Source organism: Rhinolophus hipposideros (assembly GCF_964194185.1).
Source record: "Rhinolophus hipposideros genome assembly, chromosome: 11".
Taxonomy (NCBI): domain Eukaryota; kingdom Metazoa; phylum Chordata; class Mammalia; order Chiroptera; family Rhinolophidae; genus Rhinolophus; species Rhinolophus hipposideros.
In genome coordinates, this window is record NC_138057.1 from 7,471,975 (window position 1) to 7,492,214 (window position 20,240).

Below are 20,240 nucleotides of genomic sequence, written 5' to 3' on the forward strand. Positions count from 1 at the left end.
ACCAAATAGGAAACAGCTTAAGATTTAAAAATATACATGCTGGCCCTTTTCCCACTTCTTTACCTTTCAGAAAGTTCAAAAATAAGACCAAACTCAGATAATGTGCACATAAACTGAAACGATAAGCATTTCCTACTATTGCAGCAATAAATTCCTCACATTTGTCTCAGCATCAAGGCCGGTCTTAGACTTTCTGGGACCACTTTAAGATCAAGTTACAACTCTTATTACAAAAAACAATTGTAGAAGTTAGCTTTGGTGATTCATATAGACTGCGTCTTTCCTTATAGTTTCTAAAGACATGAACTCATATCATCAACATGAATTATTCCTCAAATTTCCCACTTGCTTCTTTGATTAAGGGAATAAAAATATAACAAAAGAAGACCTATGTTAAATGACAATTTTGCTTTTCATCTTGAAGTTAGACAGTAAGTATAAAATAAATAATACTTTTATAATATGAAAACGTTAATTCATAAAAATATTACAATGAAAGTAAATCTTATGTCCAATTAAATACATATCAAAGGTTTTTTTTTATTTGTTTGTTTTGTGTTTTTTTATTGAGGAAGGGGAACAGGACTTTATTGGGGAACAGTGTGTACTTCCAGGCCTTTTTTTTTTTTTCCCCAAGTCAAGTTGTTGTCCTTTCAATCTTAGTTGTGGAGGGTGCCGCTCAGCTTCAAGTTGTTGTCCTTTGAGTCTTAGTCGTGGAGTCTTAGCTCAGCTCCAGATCCAGTTGCCATTTCTAGTTGCAGGGGGCACAGCCCACCATCCCTTGCGGGAGTCGAACCAGCAACCACGTGGTTGAGAGGACGCACTCCAACCAACTGAGCCATCTGGGAGCTCAGTGGCAGCTCAGCTCAAGGTGCCGTGTTCAATCTTAGTTGCAGGGGGTGCTGCCCACCATCCCATGTGGGACTCGAGACTCGAGGAATTGAACTGGCAACTTTGTAGTTGAGAGCCTGTGCTCCAACCAACTGAGCCATCCGGGAGGCAGCTCAGCTCAAGGTGCTATGTTCAATCTTAGTTGCAGGGGGTGGCACCCACCATCCCTTGCGGGACTCGAGGAGTTGAACTGGCAACCTTGTGGTTGAGAGCCCACTAGCCCATGTGGGAACCGAACCGGCAGCCTTCGGGGTTAGGAGCAGAGAGCTCTAACCACCTGAGCCACCGGGTTCGGCCCTATGTATCAAAGTTTTAACACAATAAATTAAATAACAATTGTAAAAACATTCAAAATCTTAATATTCACCAGAAAAGATCACTTAAAATATTTATAAGAAGAGACCTTAATATTTGTCATTTCTTGTAAAGCCCACTTTAAAACAGAGTTGAGGAAAGGGTAAGCATTTCAGCAAACTCTTCAATATTTAATAAATGCAAAGGCCGTTAAAAGAATCCCAATTATTATCTGACAACAAGTGTCCAAGTCTTGTATATTTAAAAACAACCTGATTGGTCAGGAAGTCTCATGTGGCAACATAACTAATCCAGAAAAAAGACTGAAGTCATAATAAATCAGAAACAAGGAAACCACTTCCTGTCTGTATTACCTACAGGTAATTTGTCTTTCTACTCCTTCAAAATATTAGGCCAATACCACAAATCCCTGACCCTGATCGAATTCAGGCTTGGCGAAATCTGATAGAGTCCCTGATGTCACAAAATAACTGCACTAATTTTGGTCCACCACTTACCATCTCTTTCAGAGCTTCGTACATCTGCCGCAGGAACTCCTGAAACTGAGGCAGGTGACGGCAGGTGTCTTGCTGAGTTTCCGAAGTGGAGGCCTGGCCCCACACAGAAAGCTTCCACATCCAAAACTGATAGTCAGAAGACAGGCCCACTGCATCTTGAGCCATTTCAGCAAAGGGGGAAGGTGATGTACCTTCCCAGGGGCCTGCCAAGCACTAAAGGAAACAGTAAGCACACAGCCAATCTGTAACAAAGAGGGAAAATGTTTCATTTTAAGAAGGATCTTTTATTGATACCTTCACAATTCACTGATGAGTGAAAGGGCATTACAAGGAACTAAAATAGCATGCTTTCTGTGGAGTCATCTTTGAATTATTTTAAAATGTGTCATCCAGCTGTAGCCCCAATCATTACCATCTGAACTTTTTATCATGAGTAACATCATTACACTAAAAGTCATTATACCTCCACCAGCACCCGCTAATTATGTACAAAAAGCACAGCTGATAATACTTTATATCTTTTTTAAGACTGAGCTATTTTTAAATGTTCAGAATGTGAAGTTCTTTTGAGTCTTTTAATGTAATGGGAAATCAAAAACATCCATGGGCATTTAATAAAACATCCATGTCTTAAGAAATGTTTCTGAAGTTCTTGCGTTTTATATGCATTTCTGGCTTCTCATTTAGGTGCAAAAAAAAATCTCTGCATTACTGTCTAATGAATTTTCTTCCCAGTTTTTTTCACTTCTTAGAAAAGAGTAAAATAATTCATTCCACATGCATCGATTTGAACAATCTGCTTAATTTAAAGAATGCTGTATATATACTTGATCTCAATTGATTCACAAGAAGTCATATTTTAGTAAAATATGATAAACTCCAATTAATGATGAGGACTACTAGTCCTAAGTGACAGAAAACAAAAACTGAAATTTCACTTAGCACACGTGAAGTACATATTAAACAGAATAATGGAGTTCTGCAGTGAGTGTGGGCCTCTGGCAGAGCTAGGGCCCCCCCCAACCACCATCCAGCTCCGGGCCCTGTCCTTCTCACCATGGGAAGCACACCTGGCAGAGAAGGGAGGGTTGCTTCTACAGGTGCTGGCCTTTAAACACTCATACTTTCCTGGGGCAGGGATGATACTCAGCTATCTAATTTCAAAAGACTACTCTGCAAGTGGTAAGTGACTTTAAATCCTCAGCAGCAATAACTAACAGATAAAATGCTCCCAATTAAGCGCCAATACATCAAGAAAGGAGGTTCTCATTACTCAACAGGAAAACAAGAAAATAATTTAAAAAGACTGTACAATTTGGCTGTAGTGCAAAAAAAAAAAAAATCTAGACCAAGAAGATCAAAGTTTTAAAATGGTACTAAAAATTTTAGTCTTGAAAAGGTTTGTTAAAATGAAAAAAAGGGCTTAATAATAGAGGGAATATATGCATCCTGTCAAATGGCACGTAATAGCCAAAAACGATTCTTCCCTTTCCCTCACAGCCCTCCTCATCCAAGTCACCACCGATGCCTGTCACCTCCACCCCCACGATAAACACCAGCGCCTCACTTCAGTGCACCTCACTTTGTGGCGCATCTAGAGGTTGCATTTTCACCAGCATCTAGACAAGACTCCACCAGCAAGAAGATCACGACTCGCTGAAGACTAAGACAGTGTTCAGCATTTTTAACAATAAAGTACCTTTGAATTACGGTATGTGCATTGTGTTTTTAGACATAATGCCACTGCACACTTAACAGACTACAGCAGAGTATCAAAATAACTGTTATATACACTGGGAAGCAAAAGAAATCCATGTGAGTCGCCTGCGTGAGGCATTCGCTCTATTGCAGAGCCCTGGAATCAAACTCTCAGTATTTCCCAGGTATGCCTGCTGTGTGAATTGATTCAATTTCATCCACTTCTTTTCACCTCGACTGCTGGGCATCCCATCTCATCCATGTCTTCCCTAGGGTTTTCTACTTGGTCCCACCTGCACCTCTCCAATTCGTTCTCAAAGAGAAAAAACAACTCAGTTAACACAATTGACAAAAACAACTTTCCCAAATGTAAAGCTGAGCCAGCACATTTGTGCTTAAACCACCCCGCCCCCAATAGCTTCTTGGAAAGAAATCCCAGCTCCTTACCAGAGTCTCTAAGGCCCTGCAAACCCCCAGCACACCCTCCCACCTCCCATGTCGCCTCTCCCCAGCTGACCACAGTCTAGTCCAGGCTTCTCATCTGTTCCACCAACAAACCAAAACCTTCCTGCTTCCAGGCCTTTCTGCAGATTCCTCCACAGTTCCTATCACAGTGGTAATTACCCTGGGCATTTATTTGCTCACTTCATCACTGCTTCCTACACTGGTATGTAAATCTCCTGTCTTCCTAGAATTGCCACATGTCTGGCAAGAACTCAATGAATATTAACTGAAGGAATGAAAAATTCACTGATATTTTTCAAAGTATAGTTCTAAGCTAAATGCCATAACAAAATGCTTTTCCAGATACAGCATTTTTATTTTTAAAAGGTAGTTCCCCACCAAAAAAATTTTTGAGGTATTTTTATGTTACCTATATAAAAATTGTTAATATCCCATTTTAGAAATATAGTAGCTTATAAATACACACACGTACTATGTTCTTGGGAATACAGTAAATACTTTATGCATCTAGCTAATTTAATCCCCACAGCAATTCTATGAAATGGGTACAATTATTATTTTCATTTTACAGAAGCACCAAGAGAGTATGTAATTGCCAGAAGCGAGATTACGTAAAAACCCAACACAAGTAAGTACTAGTACGTAGCAGAACTACAACCGTGGGGTTTGAATTCACAGTCTGGCTCTAAAGTGAGTGCCCTTAAATAAAGAAAGAAACTGAAGAAGCAAATTGATAAATTTCTTATATATTTCATATGGCTCTAGGTGTGGATCAGTTTAGATATTTGGAGGCACTGAATTGAACTCTTTTTTTCATTTTTTAATTAAGATATAATTGACAAGTAACATTAGTTTCAGGTGTAAAACATAATTTAATACTAGTATATATTGTGAAATGATCACCATAATAAGTCCAGTTAACATCTGTCACCACAGTTACAAAATTTTTTTCTTGTGATTAAAACTTTAAAACGGGGGCTGCCGGTTAGCTCAGCTGATTAGAGCACAGTGCTCTTAACAACAAGGTTGCCGCTTCGATCCCCACATGGGCCACTGTCAGCTGCACCCTCCCCACCGAGATTGAAACAACTACTTGACTTGGAGCTGACGGGCCCTGGAAAAACTAAAAAAAAAAAAACCATGAACAAAAACAATAAAAACAAACAAACTTTTAAGATCTCTCTGAACAACTTCCAAATATGCAATACAGTATTATTAACTATAGTCACCATGCTGTACATTACATCACCATCACTTATTTATTTTATAACTGGAATAAACTGAAGAACTTTTTGATAGAAGAGAAAGGAAACATTCTATGACAAAACTACAAACAACCTTTTGCTTGGCAATGGCAATGCGTCTGACTGTGTTAAATGGAAACAGCTTTAGGGATCACACAGCGCAATGCTGCAGATGTTCTAGTGCACAGCCTGTCTGAAAGGGGAGGAGCAGCGAGGAGGCGACGGTAGTGGTCAGGAAGCAGTGGTACCCTGGCTGTGACGGCAGCAGTCAGGGGGAGTGCTGCTGGCATTCGTGACAGTAGCCAAGGATGGTGAACTGGGACAGCAGCTCACAAAGAGAAACGGCTGCCCCAGCAATGCTCCTACCGAGCAACACTGAGCAACGTGAGCACTCCAGGATGAGCATGTCTGTTGGTTTCGCCTGTTGAGCATTTCTCCTCCCATCTCTTGGCTACAGCACCTTACTGTTCATTTAGGAAAGTATCTCTCCTCTGTTCCCCAAGTCTTGGAGGGTCTATTAATCAAGTCACCTTGTGCCATCTGCCAAGAGGTGGGGTGATGATTCAAGTTAGGCAAACCAGACTCTGCTGGGAACGTGACTCTTGAGAAGACTGACTTAGGGATGGAACTAAGTCATTCAAAGACTTCTTTGTCTGGAGCCCTGGAGCTGCCCTATGTTATGTCCCTATCAAGTCCTGGATTTTCAGCTCTCTCTTTAATTCTGTTTGCAGCATGGGGGCCTTCCACAAAATTCTTTTCCCCCCTTTTTTTCCTTTAAATTAACCTCTGCTGGTTTCTCTGATTTTCAATCAAAGAACACAAAAAACTGATGTGAGTATGGTCTGAAACTGATAGAGTATCTGGTATAAACTGATACCAGATAGTGGGCTACAGTCTACAGACCTTTTGAGAAAGGGAATTTAGAACTGGTTACTGGCCCGAGTCAGGGACAACGGCAGAGAAACTCCTGTTTGTGTTAGGGAATAGGATCCCAGAAGTCCATGAACAAGAAGGTACCACCTGCAGTCATCATACCCCTCTAGTAGGAATGAGCAGGGGAAAGTCACTGGACTATCAAAGAACAACAGCGCTGCACATCTCACCTGGTGATTTACAGACAACCCCCACCTCCCCAAATGAGGATGACATTAGGCTGTCACAAACATAATCAAATGGTGACTCCTACTCAAACTGTACTTTCAGATGTGAGGCCTGACTGGAACTAACTATTACCACCCTTGGCACCCAGACTGCAGTTATGAAGCTGGTAAATGTATTTCTCCATTGAGATAAACTGAGGACATGAGAGAGCAGTTTACTTTCACCTGCCTCAGGGGTATCAACTCAGGACCCAGCCCCTTACACTAGTCTACCATATGGAAGATATCAGGCTGATAGAACCTGGAGAGGAGGAAGACACAGGTGCTTTGCTTACATTTCAAACGGTGGGATATAAATCCCATGAACACACAGGGCCTGCCCCTTTAGGAAGTTTCTTGTGATCTAACGGTCTGTGCCAAGTCAGGATATGCCCTTGCAAATGTGGATACACAAGAAACAGTAGAGCCTCCAGTGTGGAGACCAAGGTAGCTGAGTAAGTGCAGGGAAAGAACTTGGGTTTTACTGTACACTTTTTGGTACCTTTTCAATTTAATACCACATATAAGAATTACTTACTCAAAAATAGTAATAATAAACAAATGAAAAATAAAGTGAATGCTAACTGCTGTACCTTACACCTGCTAACAGGCAAAATGTTTGGCTGATATCTCGGGGATTCTGAAGGCAACATATACTGCACAGGTTTTAGACCTTTTAAGTGTTTCTACCCATCTGCCTCATAGTGAGAACGTGTGTGTAGGGCCCAGAGCAAGCATCACTGCACAGCTGGCCTGCGCTGAAGCACTCTGCTACTCACTCATCTGACCCAGCATACCCAGTGTCCAAAGCATGTGTGGGCGATTTGGATTCTGGGAAGAGCCTACAGCAGGCTGTGGACTGGGCTGATCTTCCAAGCCACAAGGCCGGGCACACCCAGCAGCGCTCTGTCATCATGTGCAAATTACGCTTGCTCGGTCAAACTACGTGAGTGAGGTTTCTGGACGCTATCTATATATGCCTTGTTTCCTATGTCATATATTTTTTTAATTCCCTTCTCTTTCATTTTTTCCTCTGCTACTACTGCACATAGGGAATATATTATTAGTAGATAAATTTTCTGAAGTCTATAATTCACAGAATAAAACGGAGATGGGAAGAAGAACTAACATTATCCACAACTCTGCACTTGAAGCTAGTAGAGGCATTAGCCAGGCAGTACTTTTGAGTTATCTCCCTTTCTTACGGAAGAGAGAGTTAAATTATGTCAGTTGGAAGTATTTTAAAAAGTATGTGTATGGAAAGCAGTAGGTTTGAATGTCCTGAGTAACTAACAACTCAAAGATGGGGGATATCAGTGGGTTTTGCCCACCTCGTACCCTTTTCCTGTTCTTTTAATCTACATGCACCCCAGTTTTGCTGCCCTTCTTCCTTACCATATAGTTTTAGTAAGACTATAGATCAAGGTGTGCCTCCTTAGAAATGGGAGAGTTACACATATCTGACAGGTGAAACTAACAGCTGGGAAATACACTATACAAATACAATGAAGTGTATACCCCTTTGACACCACTCATAAACAGCCGACATTCACCCAAGGAGAGTAGCTTATGGCATTCCCACTTAAAACACAGGCTATGTGGTACAAGTAAAATTTTGTTTATGATGTTTCCTTTTTTTTTCAGTACCTGTTTAATGAGTATTTTTAAATATACAGAAAGTAGAGAAAACAGCTAAACGAATCCCTATGTATCCACTAACCAGTTCAATTATTAAAATTTTCCATATTTAAAGCAAATTACAGACATCATATCATGTTACCCAAAACACTTTGATTTGTATCTCTTTTTATAAGGATTTTTTTTAAAAAGAAACTTGACTACAATAGCTCTTTCACACTCAACAAAGCCAACTATATCATCTAATAGCCCATCTATGTTCAAATTTCTTAAAATTTTCCCTTTACATTTGGGTTGTTTATATTTAGATCCAAATGAGATCTACAACTTCCATATGATCATATTCATATTTTTCCTTTAATTTGTAACAAAATAATATAAAAGAGTCTCATTTAATCTGTACCAATTATCCCCCCCCCCTTTTATAAAACCTTGTCATATCATTTATTCCCTGGAAAAACCAACACACTGACCTATGTAATATCTCACACTTGTGCATTTGGCTGATTGCTTTCCTTTGGTGTTAACATGTCTTGCTAACTCCTATATTGCTAACTCCTATATTGCTTACAAACTGATAGCTAGATCTAGAAGTTTCATTAGATTCAGGGTGAATTCTTTTGCAAGAATCCTCTCTTTGTGGTGTTATGCACTTTGAATCAAATCTGAAGGCACATAATGTTGGGTTGTCTCATGTATCATAATGTTGAAACTGGACAGTGGTCTCAGGTATTGCCAACCTAATTCAGCCATCATAAAGTTCACCATTAACTCTTTCCCTTATGGTTTTAGGATCTACTGGTGGTAATTTGAGATCCACTAGGGGTTGAAAAATAGTGGTTTTCTAATTTTATACTTTCTCCTACTTTTATGTTTCTTAGTGTACAAAAGTTTTACATTTTTAGGGAGTCAGATTAATAATCTTTGCCTTTGGAACTCCAATGTATGTCTCTCCAAACCCATGGAACTGTCCCATGAAATTGTTCAGCACAGGACCTCTTCCAGGTTCTAGGTCTCTCCCAGCTGTCAAGAAATGGCAAATGCCCAGAAGCTGCTATAGAATGTCTGCTCAGTATTCTTCCCTTCCTTCCAGGATCTTAATCCCTTGGGTCCAAGTACTTCCAGTATCTTCAAAAGATGTTTTTTACCTGGCTGTCCTAGCCACTCTAAAATAGCTGGAAGTGAAAGTCTATAATAAGTTCTCTTGATTGACCAAGATAGGTAAACAAAAGTATGGTACAGAACATATATACAATGTAAACATACTTAGTTAAAATTTCATTCAATATCAATCCTACTGCAGATAATGGAAACCAACCTTCCTGCTCCAAGTTATTCTAAAAGGCTACATGAAATATAAAAACATAATTCAAAATCATCAAAGAATCAAACGGAGAGTGTGGAATCATCAGAGAAAGATCTTGGTACATATGGTTGCACAGGCCTAGGCAGGCATTTCTGATGATGAAGAGGTAGTTAAAAGGCAAAGCAGCTCTTTTGAAAGCCTTGCTAGAGAGTAAAAGTGGGAGGCCAGGCCTGCTAAAGTGAGTTCCTGGTAAACCACCCTACCCTTAGGGTTGGGGCCCATTCGCATGCACTCTGAGTATGGGTAACCCAGAAGTGAACCAGCCCACATAGAAACTACAACCTAAGTGTGAAACTGAAAATGAATTAAGGTGGTCCCAGGTTGCTAGTGCTGCCAGATGCCTGGAAGATGCAAACAAAAATTCTCCCTGGAGGAAGATAACATCATCATAAGTTTCTAGTTATTTCTAAAAATAACTTTTCAAGTACAATAAAAATTACATTGTTACTATTAAAAGGCAGTAATAATTTCCAAGTTATCAGAGGAAAAATTAAAGAGAATCAAGTACACAGGAAGAAAAGAACACATAAACAAGAACCCCACAACAATGGACAAGAACTAAAAAAGCCATACTCCAGATAGTTCAAAAACTAGACAAAATTATACAGTAATTAAGAGGGTCCCCTGTGCAGATAAAACCCAACTTTCATCAAGAAACCGAAAACTCTAAAAAATGACCCTGTAGGTAAAGAAGAATATAGTAGAAATTCTAGAACTGAGAAACAAAATAACTGAAATTAAAAATTCAACAGGTGTATTTAGCAACTAATTAGACCCAGTTGAAAAGAAAAATTAGTGAACTTGGAAGATATATCAAAAGAAATTATCCAGAATAAAACACAGAATCTAAAAACAATGGAAAAATACAGAAGAATGAATGAGATACATGGAAACACAGGAGAAGGCCAGAAAACAGATCTTCAATGCCATGAAAGGAAAAAGGGGCCAACATAGAATACTATACCCAGCTAAAATACTGTCCAACAATAAAGGTGAAATAAAGCCTTTCTGACACACTAAAGTTGAAAGAATTTGACACCAAAAAACTACTTTAAAGGATGCTCTTAGGCAGATGAAAAATGATCCCAGATATAAGTCTGGAAATCTAAGAAGAAATGAAAAACAACAAAAATGGTAGATACATAGGAAAATGTAAATTTTCATTAATGATATAAAATAAGAATAGTGTCATTGGGGGTTTTAAATAATACAGAAATTTAAATATATAAAAACTGTAGTAAATGAGCTAAGAGAATAATAGAGTAAAGAGTTCTAAGGTCACTGAATTTTCCAGGAAAAGGAGAATAAAAGAGTTAGCATTAGACTTTAATAATTCAAGATTGCATACTAGAGCTTCTATGGTATCCATTAATAGATTAAAAGGCAGTATATAATTTGCAAATTATCAGAGGAGAAAAATTTATAATAAAAAAACACAACCCCCAAAGAGCAAGATTTGACAGAAAAAAAAGAATACAGAATAGGCAAGATAAATAAAAAGCACACAGTAAGATGGTAGATTTCAACTCAAAAATACCAGTACATATACAATATTAAAACAGATTAAGTTCTCCAAGTTAAAATCAAAGGTTATTCAGTTTTGAATTTAAAAAACAAACAAACATGCTCTTACAAAAGACAATCTAAAACATAATAAGGACACAGAATTTTCCACTGTTAAGAAAACAGCTGAAAAAAACCACTATGCAAACCTAACCGAAGGAATCAAACAGTATCAATTAAAATTACACAAATTAGGGCAAAAAGCATTACTTGAGGTAAAGAGAGTCACTTCGTAAGGATAAAATGTTCAATTCACCAAGAAGATGTAACAATTCTAAATTTATATGCACCTAATAATATGAAAATGTAAAATAAAATATAAAGCTCAAAATATAACACAGAATAACTACAAAGAGAAATAATCAACTCCAATCATAGTGGGAAATTTTAACACAGTAAATCATAGTCATACAAAAAAAATTCAAATTGCAAAATTTCTCTCAAAGAAAACTGCAAGCAACTAATAATAAAAGGCAAGCTTACTGTTTATTTATACTAGCAGAATGTTCATAAAAGCATTATTCATAATAGACCCAAATTGAAAACAAACCACATGCCAATCAAGAGTAGAATGAAAAAATAAAGTGTGATACATTCATACAAGGAAATACAATGCAGCAATGAAAATCAGAAACAACCACTATCGGCAGAGAGAGGAACTGATAATCCTACTGTTGAGAAAAACCAATCCGTAAGACATGATCTATTTACATAAAGTTCAGAAACAGGTAAAACTAAACTTCAATGATTACCCTAAAAAAAAGTCACAAAACCTGTTACCATTTTTTTTGAGGAAGGGAAGAAGTACTATTGGAGGGTATGCATGAATGGCTCTGAAGATTCTATTTCTTGACTTTGATGGCAACAATATCTGTATTAACATTTTAATAATTGATTAAAGTGTAAATCATGTTTGTGTGCTTTTCTATATGTTACTCTTCACAATCAAAAATAAATTAATTTCTAGATATGCATTTACCATATACACATTATCCCAAAGTAAGGAAAAAGTATTATAATTTATAAATGTCAATCAAGACAAAGTACTTGATTGATACAATCAAAGGTTTTAAATTGTTGAAATAGTCTGTGTTTTCAATTTTTTTAGATGAGTTCTCTGCAATTGTTAAAGCCACCAAAACTGGCCAGAGACAGAGTCCCTGTGCTTGCTTCCTCTTCTTTCTTCCTGTCCTCAAATAATGGTTCTATTTTCCCAGTCCTGGCTCTGAGGAGAAAACTGACAATCTTCTCTTCTCACACTCCCCACCCCTTTTCCCCTTAATTATGTGGCTACTGCTTGCCCAGAGAGGGCTACTGTCACAAGGAGGGAGAGACATCCAATTCACCACTCGGGGGAGAATAAGAGGATGAGATGGTCTGTGTGCCAGTGGACAAAACGGGGCAGCAGCCAAGCAGCTCAAAAAGGGAAAACAATGCATGCCTTGTAAAATGGGGATGGTTCTTCAGATTCATGGTGATTTCAACATTTTTCACAAATGCACTAATTTTTTTATTGCAGTTGATCTGAATGCTTATTAGACAATTTAGAGCTGACTACACATCTTTTGAATGATACCAAAATCCTTGATATTGTCCTGAATGTAAATTCTTGAGTCTCTTATGATTCTGTTTAGTGTGTATATCCTCACATGGATGTCTATGACTATTTTCATTTAATATAAACAATTAGAGAAATACTGTTTAGTATTTTTTATTTAAGAAAATAAAAGAAAGGTGGATGTTCAATGACAGATTTCCTTAAAACTCAGGACTTTAACAAGTATTTTGCATACACACTATATAAACATGTCATCAAACAATACGGTGAATGTTTAAATAAAAATAAAAATTTATTACAGTAAAAGACACATTGTCTTTAATCTCCCTCAAAATACTTCCCCTCGCTTCAAACACACTTAGCCCATTGTTCTTGCCACTTTCTGAAGCAGTTCTGGAAGTCCTCTTCTGTGAGTGTATTCAGTTGCGCAGTTGTGGCTGCCTCGATGTCCTGAATCCACTCAAAACTTTTACCTTTCATGGTCATTTTGACTTTGGGGAAGAGCCAGAAGTCGCATGGAGCCAGATCCAGTGAACAAGGTGGATGAGGACACACCGTGATGTTTTTATTGATAGAAACTGCCGTACCAGAAGCGATGTGTGACACTTTAAAACACAGCTTCTCTCAACCATACCTCACACCCAGCCGACTGCACCAAAAAAGTTGAAACTTGTCACACACTGTTACTAAAGTTCAACGTGTCACTTCCTGTATTGAAGATCGCTGCCTTCCAGTAGGATGGCACTCGGCAGCAGCATTCACCATATTTTGTGATCACAATAGAAAGGCTCCGTGTCACACATCGCTTCTGGTATACGGCAATTTCTGTCAAATAGAAACATTACGGTGTGTCCTCATCCACCTTATTCATCATATCTGGCACCATGCGCCTTCTGGCTCTTCCCCAAAGTCAAAATGACCATGAAAGGTAAAAGTTTTGAGTGGATTCAGGACATCGAGGCAGCCATGACAGCGCAACTAAAGACACTCATGAAAGAGGACTTCCAGAACTGCTTCAGAAAGTGGCAAGAAAGATGGGATAAGCGTGTTTAAAATGAGGGGGAGTATTTTGAGGGGGATTAATAGCAATGTATCTTTTACCGTATATTAATTTTTTAATTTAAACATTCACCGTATTTTTATCATACCTCATATATACTAAAGTAGCAAAAGCAAATGGCATGGAAAGTTAGAAGAAAATCCCCATTTTCCATTTCTTATTTCTCTTTCAGCACATGTACCCAGCCCTAAGGAACCCAAACCATTTCACCTTCTTTACATGTACAGAGTAAAAACAACAGATGTTATTAGTCCCAATATATATTTCCAGGAGACAATGAAATGACCTTCAGAAATTTCTGTGTAGCAGGGACTAAAGGAAAGTCCTATGAGCAGAGAGATCTAGATACCCAAATGGAAATGACTGTCCAGTTAAAGATTCCCATATGCTGTTCATGTGCCTATTTCCTGCTGCTCCGAGGAGAGCAGGAAGTGGGAGGGAGAGGGATAAAGTGACAAGGGAAAGTGGCCATGGAGGCCAGCAAACATCAGAAATACTGAAAAGGGACTGGTTCCAAATGGCGTCAGCATAGGATCACTGCACTTACCCTTCTTCCCTCATTTATATATTGCTCGGAAATTATTTTGTTGCTTGCTAAGTACTATTTTATGAACTTAAATCACCACGGGACCAAGACAGTCCACCTGCTGCCCATAAGGGTAAATGTCTGGGTTGCCAAGATCACATGACTCAGATTCAAAGCAGAGCAGGTGAGAAAGAGGTGTTCTTCAAATGCAGAAGTTTCCCCATTTTGGTGATTTTTGTTCTTTACGAAAAAAATACATTCAAAAATTTCATGGAAATGTTCATCACAAGAAATACTGAAGTTCAGCAAGTACAATTCATTAGAGAGCAAGAAGGAAATAAAAGCATCAAAACACTTGAGCAGTATCTGAAGAAAGATGATGAAGAGGGAAGAAACGATTGGGTAACAGACTGTGTCAGAGTATCCTAATTCATTAAGAAACAAAATTATTTCCCTTAATCTAGAAATCAAAAAGTGCAAGGGACAGCCCTACACTAGTGGTTCTCAAATTATCTTTCAAAAAGCGAGGTGGGTTCCTCAAGTGCCATGTTAACACCTGAGCATTCAAGTAGCCCCAACTTCAAAGAGCAGATGCCACAGGCATAGGCAGGGCTGTGTAGGGTGTCCAGTCTATCACAGCGCTGGGACCAGTGATGAGTAATGGCATGAGCCAGCAATTCCGGCCTCTCATTTAGTGTCGTGTGAAATTATTTCCCTATCCTAATGTACTAAGTTTCAGGATGGATATAATCCCTTCTATAATTTAACCTGCAATTTTCTGGTCCTCCATCAGCACTGCTGTTGTTGAAAGACACTTTCATATCTCAAATGGCTGTCCCATCTAGGGACATCATAGAATGCAACCCTTTTAGATTTTCTGGAAAGTCTAACAAGAATCCCTACTCAGCTGATATGCTGAGGAATCTGGTACCGTCATGAGCCTCTCAAAGGCTACAATTGGCACAGATGTGAAGGGGAAATATTTTAAAAATAATTTACTCTTGATCATCATTGTTTTCTTCCAGGGCAAATAGGTAGTAATCTATAAAGCCATGTATGCAAATAAGTATATCCAGGGCTACATTTTGAATAGTGTGAGAAATTTGAAAGTAGTTACTATAAATTACCATGGGCACTGAAGTAATTACTAAGGTCCCAGCATCCATACCTTCTAAACCAGTGCAGTGGGTAAATAGGTAAATATCTAGGATGACCAAAGTGACAAAATTGGCAACAGTGATACAGAGCTTTAAAGCTTTTTTTAAAAATCATTTAGTAAAATGAAACTGCTTAACAGTTCAACATACAAAACGGACAGACCTGTGCAAATCATATATCCGATAAGGGAATGAGCAAAGGACTTGAACAGACATCTCTCCAAAGATATACAAATGGCCAATAAACACATGAGAAAGATGCTCAACATCACTAGTCACTAGGGAAATGAAAATCAAAACTACAGTGAGGTGCCACGTTATACCCATTAGGATAGCCACTACTAATAATCACAGAAAACAGCAAATGTTGGTAAGGATGTGAAAAAACTGGAATTGCTGTGCATTGCGGGTGGGAATGCAAACAGTGTAGATGCTATGGAAAACAACATGGTGGTTTCTAAAAAAATTAAACATTCAATTACCATATGCTCCAACAATTGCACTTGTACGTATATACCCAAAAGAACTGAAAGTAGGGACTGAAGCAAATATTTGTATACCCATGTCCTTATTCCCAATAGCCAAAGGTCAAAACAACTCAAATGTCCATCAACGGATGAATGGACAAATAAGATTAATATACAAGGTTTGACAATTAAGTTCACAAACTCATCCTAGATAAAATGCTACATACCTCACTGCTGAATGTCACTATGGTCACCTTTGAAGTACTCCCCTTGGGAATCTATGCACTGATGCCGGTGCCTAGTCCACCCTTCAAAGCAATTTTGGAACTCCCTGGAATGGCCTCAGAGCTGTCATCATATTACCCTTGATGTCCTGAACGTCATCAAAATGTGTTCCTTTCAATATTTCCTTTATTTTCAGGTAAAGAAGTCATTGAAGGCCAGATCAGGTGAGTAGCGAGGGTTCCAATTTGTGAAGGGTTCCACAAATAACTGTTCCAATACAGTTATTTGTTTACTGGCTAAAAATTTCCTCATAGACAATGCCGTGTGAGCTAGTGCATTGTCATGATGCAAGAGTCATGAATTGTTGGTGAGAAGTTCAGGTCATTTTCGTCTACCTTTTTCACGCAGCCTTTTCAGCACTTCCAAATGGTAAACTTGGTTAACTGTTTGTCCAGTTGGTACAAATTCATAATGAATAATTCCTCTGATATCAAAAAAGCTTAGCAACATTGTTTTGACTCTTGATTTGGACTGGTGGAATGTTTTTGGTCGTGGAGAATTGGCTGACTTCCATTGTGCACTTTGACACTTTGTTTCAGCGTCGTATTGGTACACCCATGTTTCATCACCATGATAACACAGCCCAAAACATCGTCTTACCTCTCCGAAAGGTCTTGGCAAACTTCGACTCTCCTTTGCTTTTGTTTGTCGGTGAGCTCCTTCAGGACCATTTTTGCACAAACTTTCTCATGCCAAGATTTTCAGTTAAGATTTTCCTAACTGCTCCTCTATTGATGTTTACTTGGTCTGCTATGCTTCTCAGTCAGCTGACAATTCTGATGCACAATTCGATGAATTTTTGCAATGTTTTCATCAGTTCAGCTCATTACTGGCCGTCCTGACCTCTCTTCATCAGTGACGCGTTCTCTCCCCTCATAAAAACATTTAATCCACTTGTACACTGCCGTTTTCTTCATGGCATTATCCCCATAAACTTGGACTAACATGTCCCTGATTTCACTTCCACTCTTGCCAAGTTTAACAAGAAATTTAATGTTTGTTCGTTGCTCTAATTCAAGCTCACACATTCTGTGACAGCACACAAAAATAGGTAACAACATTAATGAACACCACTCAGCAAGACACCGCCACAAGTTGACACAAACACAGTTGTGAGACACTGATATACCAAGGTTATGAAATCTTATCGAGCTGTTTGTACAGTGCTGCCAGTATAAGCGCACGGTGGCAAGTTCGCGAACTTAATTGCCAAACCATCATATACATACAATGGAATATTATTCAGCTTTAAAAAGGAAGGAAATTCTGATATATACATGGATGAACCTTGAAAACAACATGCTAAGAGAAATAAGTCAGACACAAAAGGACAAACACAGGATTCCACTTAGAGGAGATACCTAGAGTAGTTAAAACTCAGAGAGGCAGAAAATAGAATGGTAGTTGTCAGGGGCTAGGGGAAGTGGGAGGTGGGAAGTTAGTGTTTAATGGGGACAGAGTTTCAGTCTAGAAAGATGAGAAAGGTCTAAAGATGGATGGTGGTAATGGTTGCACAACAATGTGAATGTAATTAATGCCACTGAATTGTACGTTTTTAAAAGGGTTAAAATGGTAAATTTTATGGTATGTATATTTTACCACAATAAAAAAAAAAAGGCAGACTTGGTGTGGCTCCAGTCAAAGCAGAGGCAGGCCTGGAGCACCCCCTGCATCCCTGCCATGACCTCCCAAGGCCCCTCCTCAGAATAGTCCTACACACTACTCGTTGCCCACTCAACAGCCCTAACCCTTCTGCGGCTCCTTTGTTAACAGAAAACGTTTTATCCAGGAATCTCACAGCCACAAGTCTTGGGGAAGTCTGGGATCTTCCCCAACTCCACAGGGAAATCTTGATTAGTGCAGATCAGTGAATCTCAAATGTGTTCTTCTCAGGACCCCTTTATACTCTTAAACATTACTGAGGACATTACTGAGAGGTTTTGTTTATGTGGGTTATATTATATTTATCAATATTTATCACATTAGAAATTAAAATGGAGAAAACTGTAAAACCCAAGAACACATTCCATTAGCTGCCAGGTCAATGACATTGTAAGTACATCGTGTAACCGCCTGACAACTCCACTGTATACTAGTGAGAAGATAAGACACAAATAATGATTTCAGCATTCTTATAAGGATACTTGTGCGCTGTGGTCCTCCTGAAAAGGTCTTAGGGAGACCCGACCGTCCCCAAGACACATTCTGAGAATGGCTGGTGTAGACCAGCCCTGGTATCCATTTGCCTTCCTACTGATTTAGGTAGGAGGATATTATGAGCAATATTATGCAGCTTGGAAAATGGAACTGAGCTTCAGCTACAGAGTTTCTGAAACAGTCTTTTTCAATCTTAACTAAATTCATGTTTTTCCATATTAGACACTGTAGTCGTCATGTGATAAAATGGCAGTAGTCACCTTGGGACCCAGGAGTAAGCAAGCATGAGAGGACAACCAACAGGCTTTAGGCAGCAAAGCAGACAGATGCACCAGGTCCTCTCAACTATGTAGTAGCACAGCTGAGGCACTGAAGTAACCAAGCGTGGAACTGTCCTTTCGGTGAAACCACCTTTCACTGGGTTTGGTGTTACTTATAGTCAAACATGTCCAAACATGGCACATCTGCTCAGAGCCTAGTGTGCTGAGCACATTCTGAAAACCACTGCTACACACAGTACCTGGCACATAGTAGGAACTCAATAAATATTTGTTGAACAAATGTGTAAATAAATAAGTAAAACAAACAATGCCTTAGTGGATTAGGAAAAACAGATAAAATTTTAATTGATTTTGGGTTGACAAAACCCCACATGGCTCCCAGATTGTCTACATTTCAAACAAAGCTCATTAAAAACCTCCCAGTATCAAAAATGGTTCTATATCATACCTTTTGGGGGTCCAAGAGAATTTGAAACTGCTTTCCTTTGGTCTGTACCATCTTTAAGCCAAAGGTATGAAAGGAAATCTCTATAAACCAAATATAGGCCATAACCTACATACTCAAAGTGGCAACCTGTTAAAAAGGACTATTTTAGTGCCATTTCCCAAGCATAAGTCAACTGAAGTCGCTTCTCCCATGAAATAAGCACCAAACAGGGATTTGTGGACAGAATGCTACAAAACACACTGTTTATGGAAGAAGTAAAACACAAATCAAATACCCAGCCTCAAATCAATGTCAGCAACTAGGGGCCCAATGGCCTTGTCAGAAAATATTTAAAACCTCCAGAAATATAGTTAAATATAAAATTAAGAAATTTATGTCCAACTGTGCTTAACTTGGTAACATTCTTCCTCTTCTTTACTGAAAGCCTGATACCAGTATTTTTCATTTAAAGTAATGTTTCTTTGCTTCATTGTTTTAAATAAGATTGATCAATCTGTCCCTGTGTTCACTGCTTTTTTAAAAAAGTCACAATAAAATATTCTTGTTCCCACAAAGTATTTATGAAAGAAATGATATTTTCCCCCTAAAAACAATGAGGTTTTAAGAAAATTTCCACTAGGAGGAGCTGGCTTTTTCTCTGTTAAGTCAGCAATACTTTGCCTCTGAGAGAGTCTAAGCAAAAACACAGACCTGAAATTTGCAGATAATTCAAATAAACCTTAATCATAAACAAAAGCTGAGTCTAAGGGATCAGCAGGACAACTACAACGCAGGTGCAGAGCACACACACACAAAGATGGCTTTGCAAAGAATTAAGGAAATGGAACCTAGAGATAACCGTCTGGGGATTTACCTCCATTCTCCCAGCCTCTTCCCCAGACACGTCTGAGAAAAGAGCTGCTCTCTAGAGCCGGCTTCCAACTTGAAGCATCCCTTCGCAACACTGCTGCCCTTGGAGCTGCCAAGATAGAAACCCTTGACCTTGTTCTGTCTCCATCAGAGCACCAAGGAGCTATCACTGGGACTTCAGAAATACCAGTTTCCCCACATACATTCTGTTAGAAATGGTGGTTACTTACTTTCCTTGCATTCTTGTCCTCTGTTCACTGATCTGTGAGCTTTTGGTGAGACCAGTTAGAAAAATGGGCTGAGGAGCACATTATCTATTAAAATATTAGTAATCTTCTTGTCTCTGTCACTAGTGACTTGGCTCCAAGTTATTTCTGCCTCTTTCCACCATTGGTTTGCTCTACTCGTAATTTATTACTAAATCAACAAAAACAAACTAAAGTCCCACACACTTATTGGGAACCTACTTTATGACAGGAACACTGAAAAACATTGCAAATAGAAAGATAGCAGTGTTCCCTGCTCTAAAGCAACCTGAGGCTAATGAGGAAATCAGGATTTGAACAGATAAAACACAATCCTTTGTGGGGAGGGCTGGGAGACAAGGAAACATGGAGTGCTGCCGGGGACACCGAG

General features: G+C 38.8%; 1 protein-coding gene across 2 annotated transcripts in view; it reads right to left on the reverse strand.

Annotated features, from left to right (window-relative positions):
- Window positions 1-20,240, reverse strand: part of FANCC (FA complementation group C) — a 256,980-nt gene that overhangs the window by 168,593 nt on the left and 68,147 nt on the right. For both annotated transcript variants that reach the window (XM_081066807.1, XM_081066808.1), the window contains one exon: window positions 1,704-1,945. In XM_081066807.1, the coding sequence (XP_080922933.1) occupies window positions 1,704-1,868 (165 nt within the window). In that variant the 5' untranslated portion in view covers window positions 1,869-1,945. The remainder of the gene's footprint in view (window positions 1-1,703; window positions 1,946-20,240) is intronic.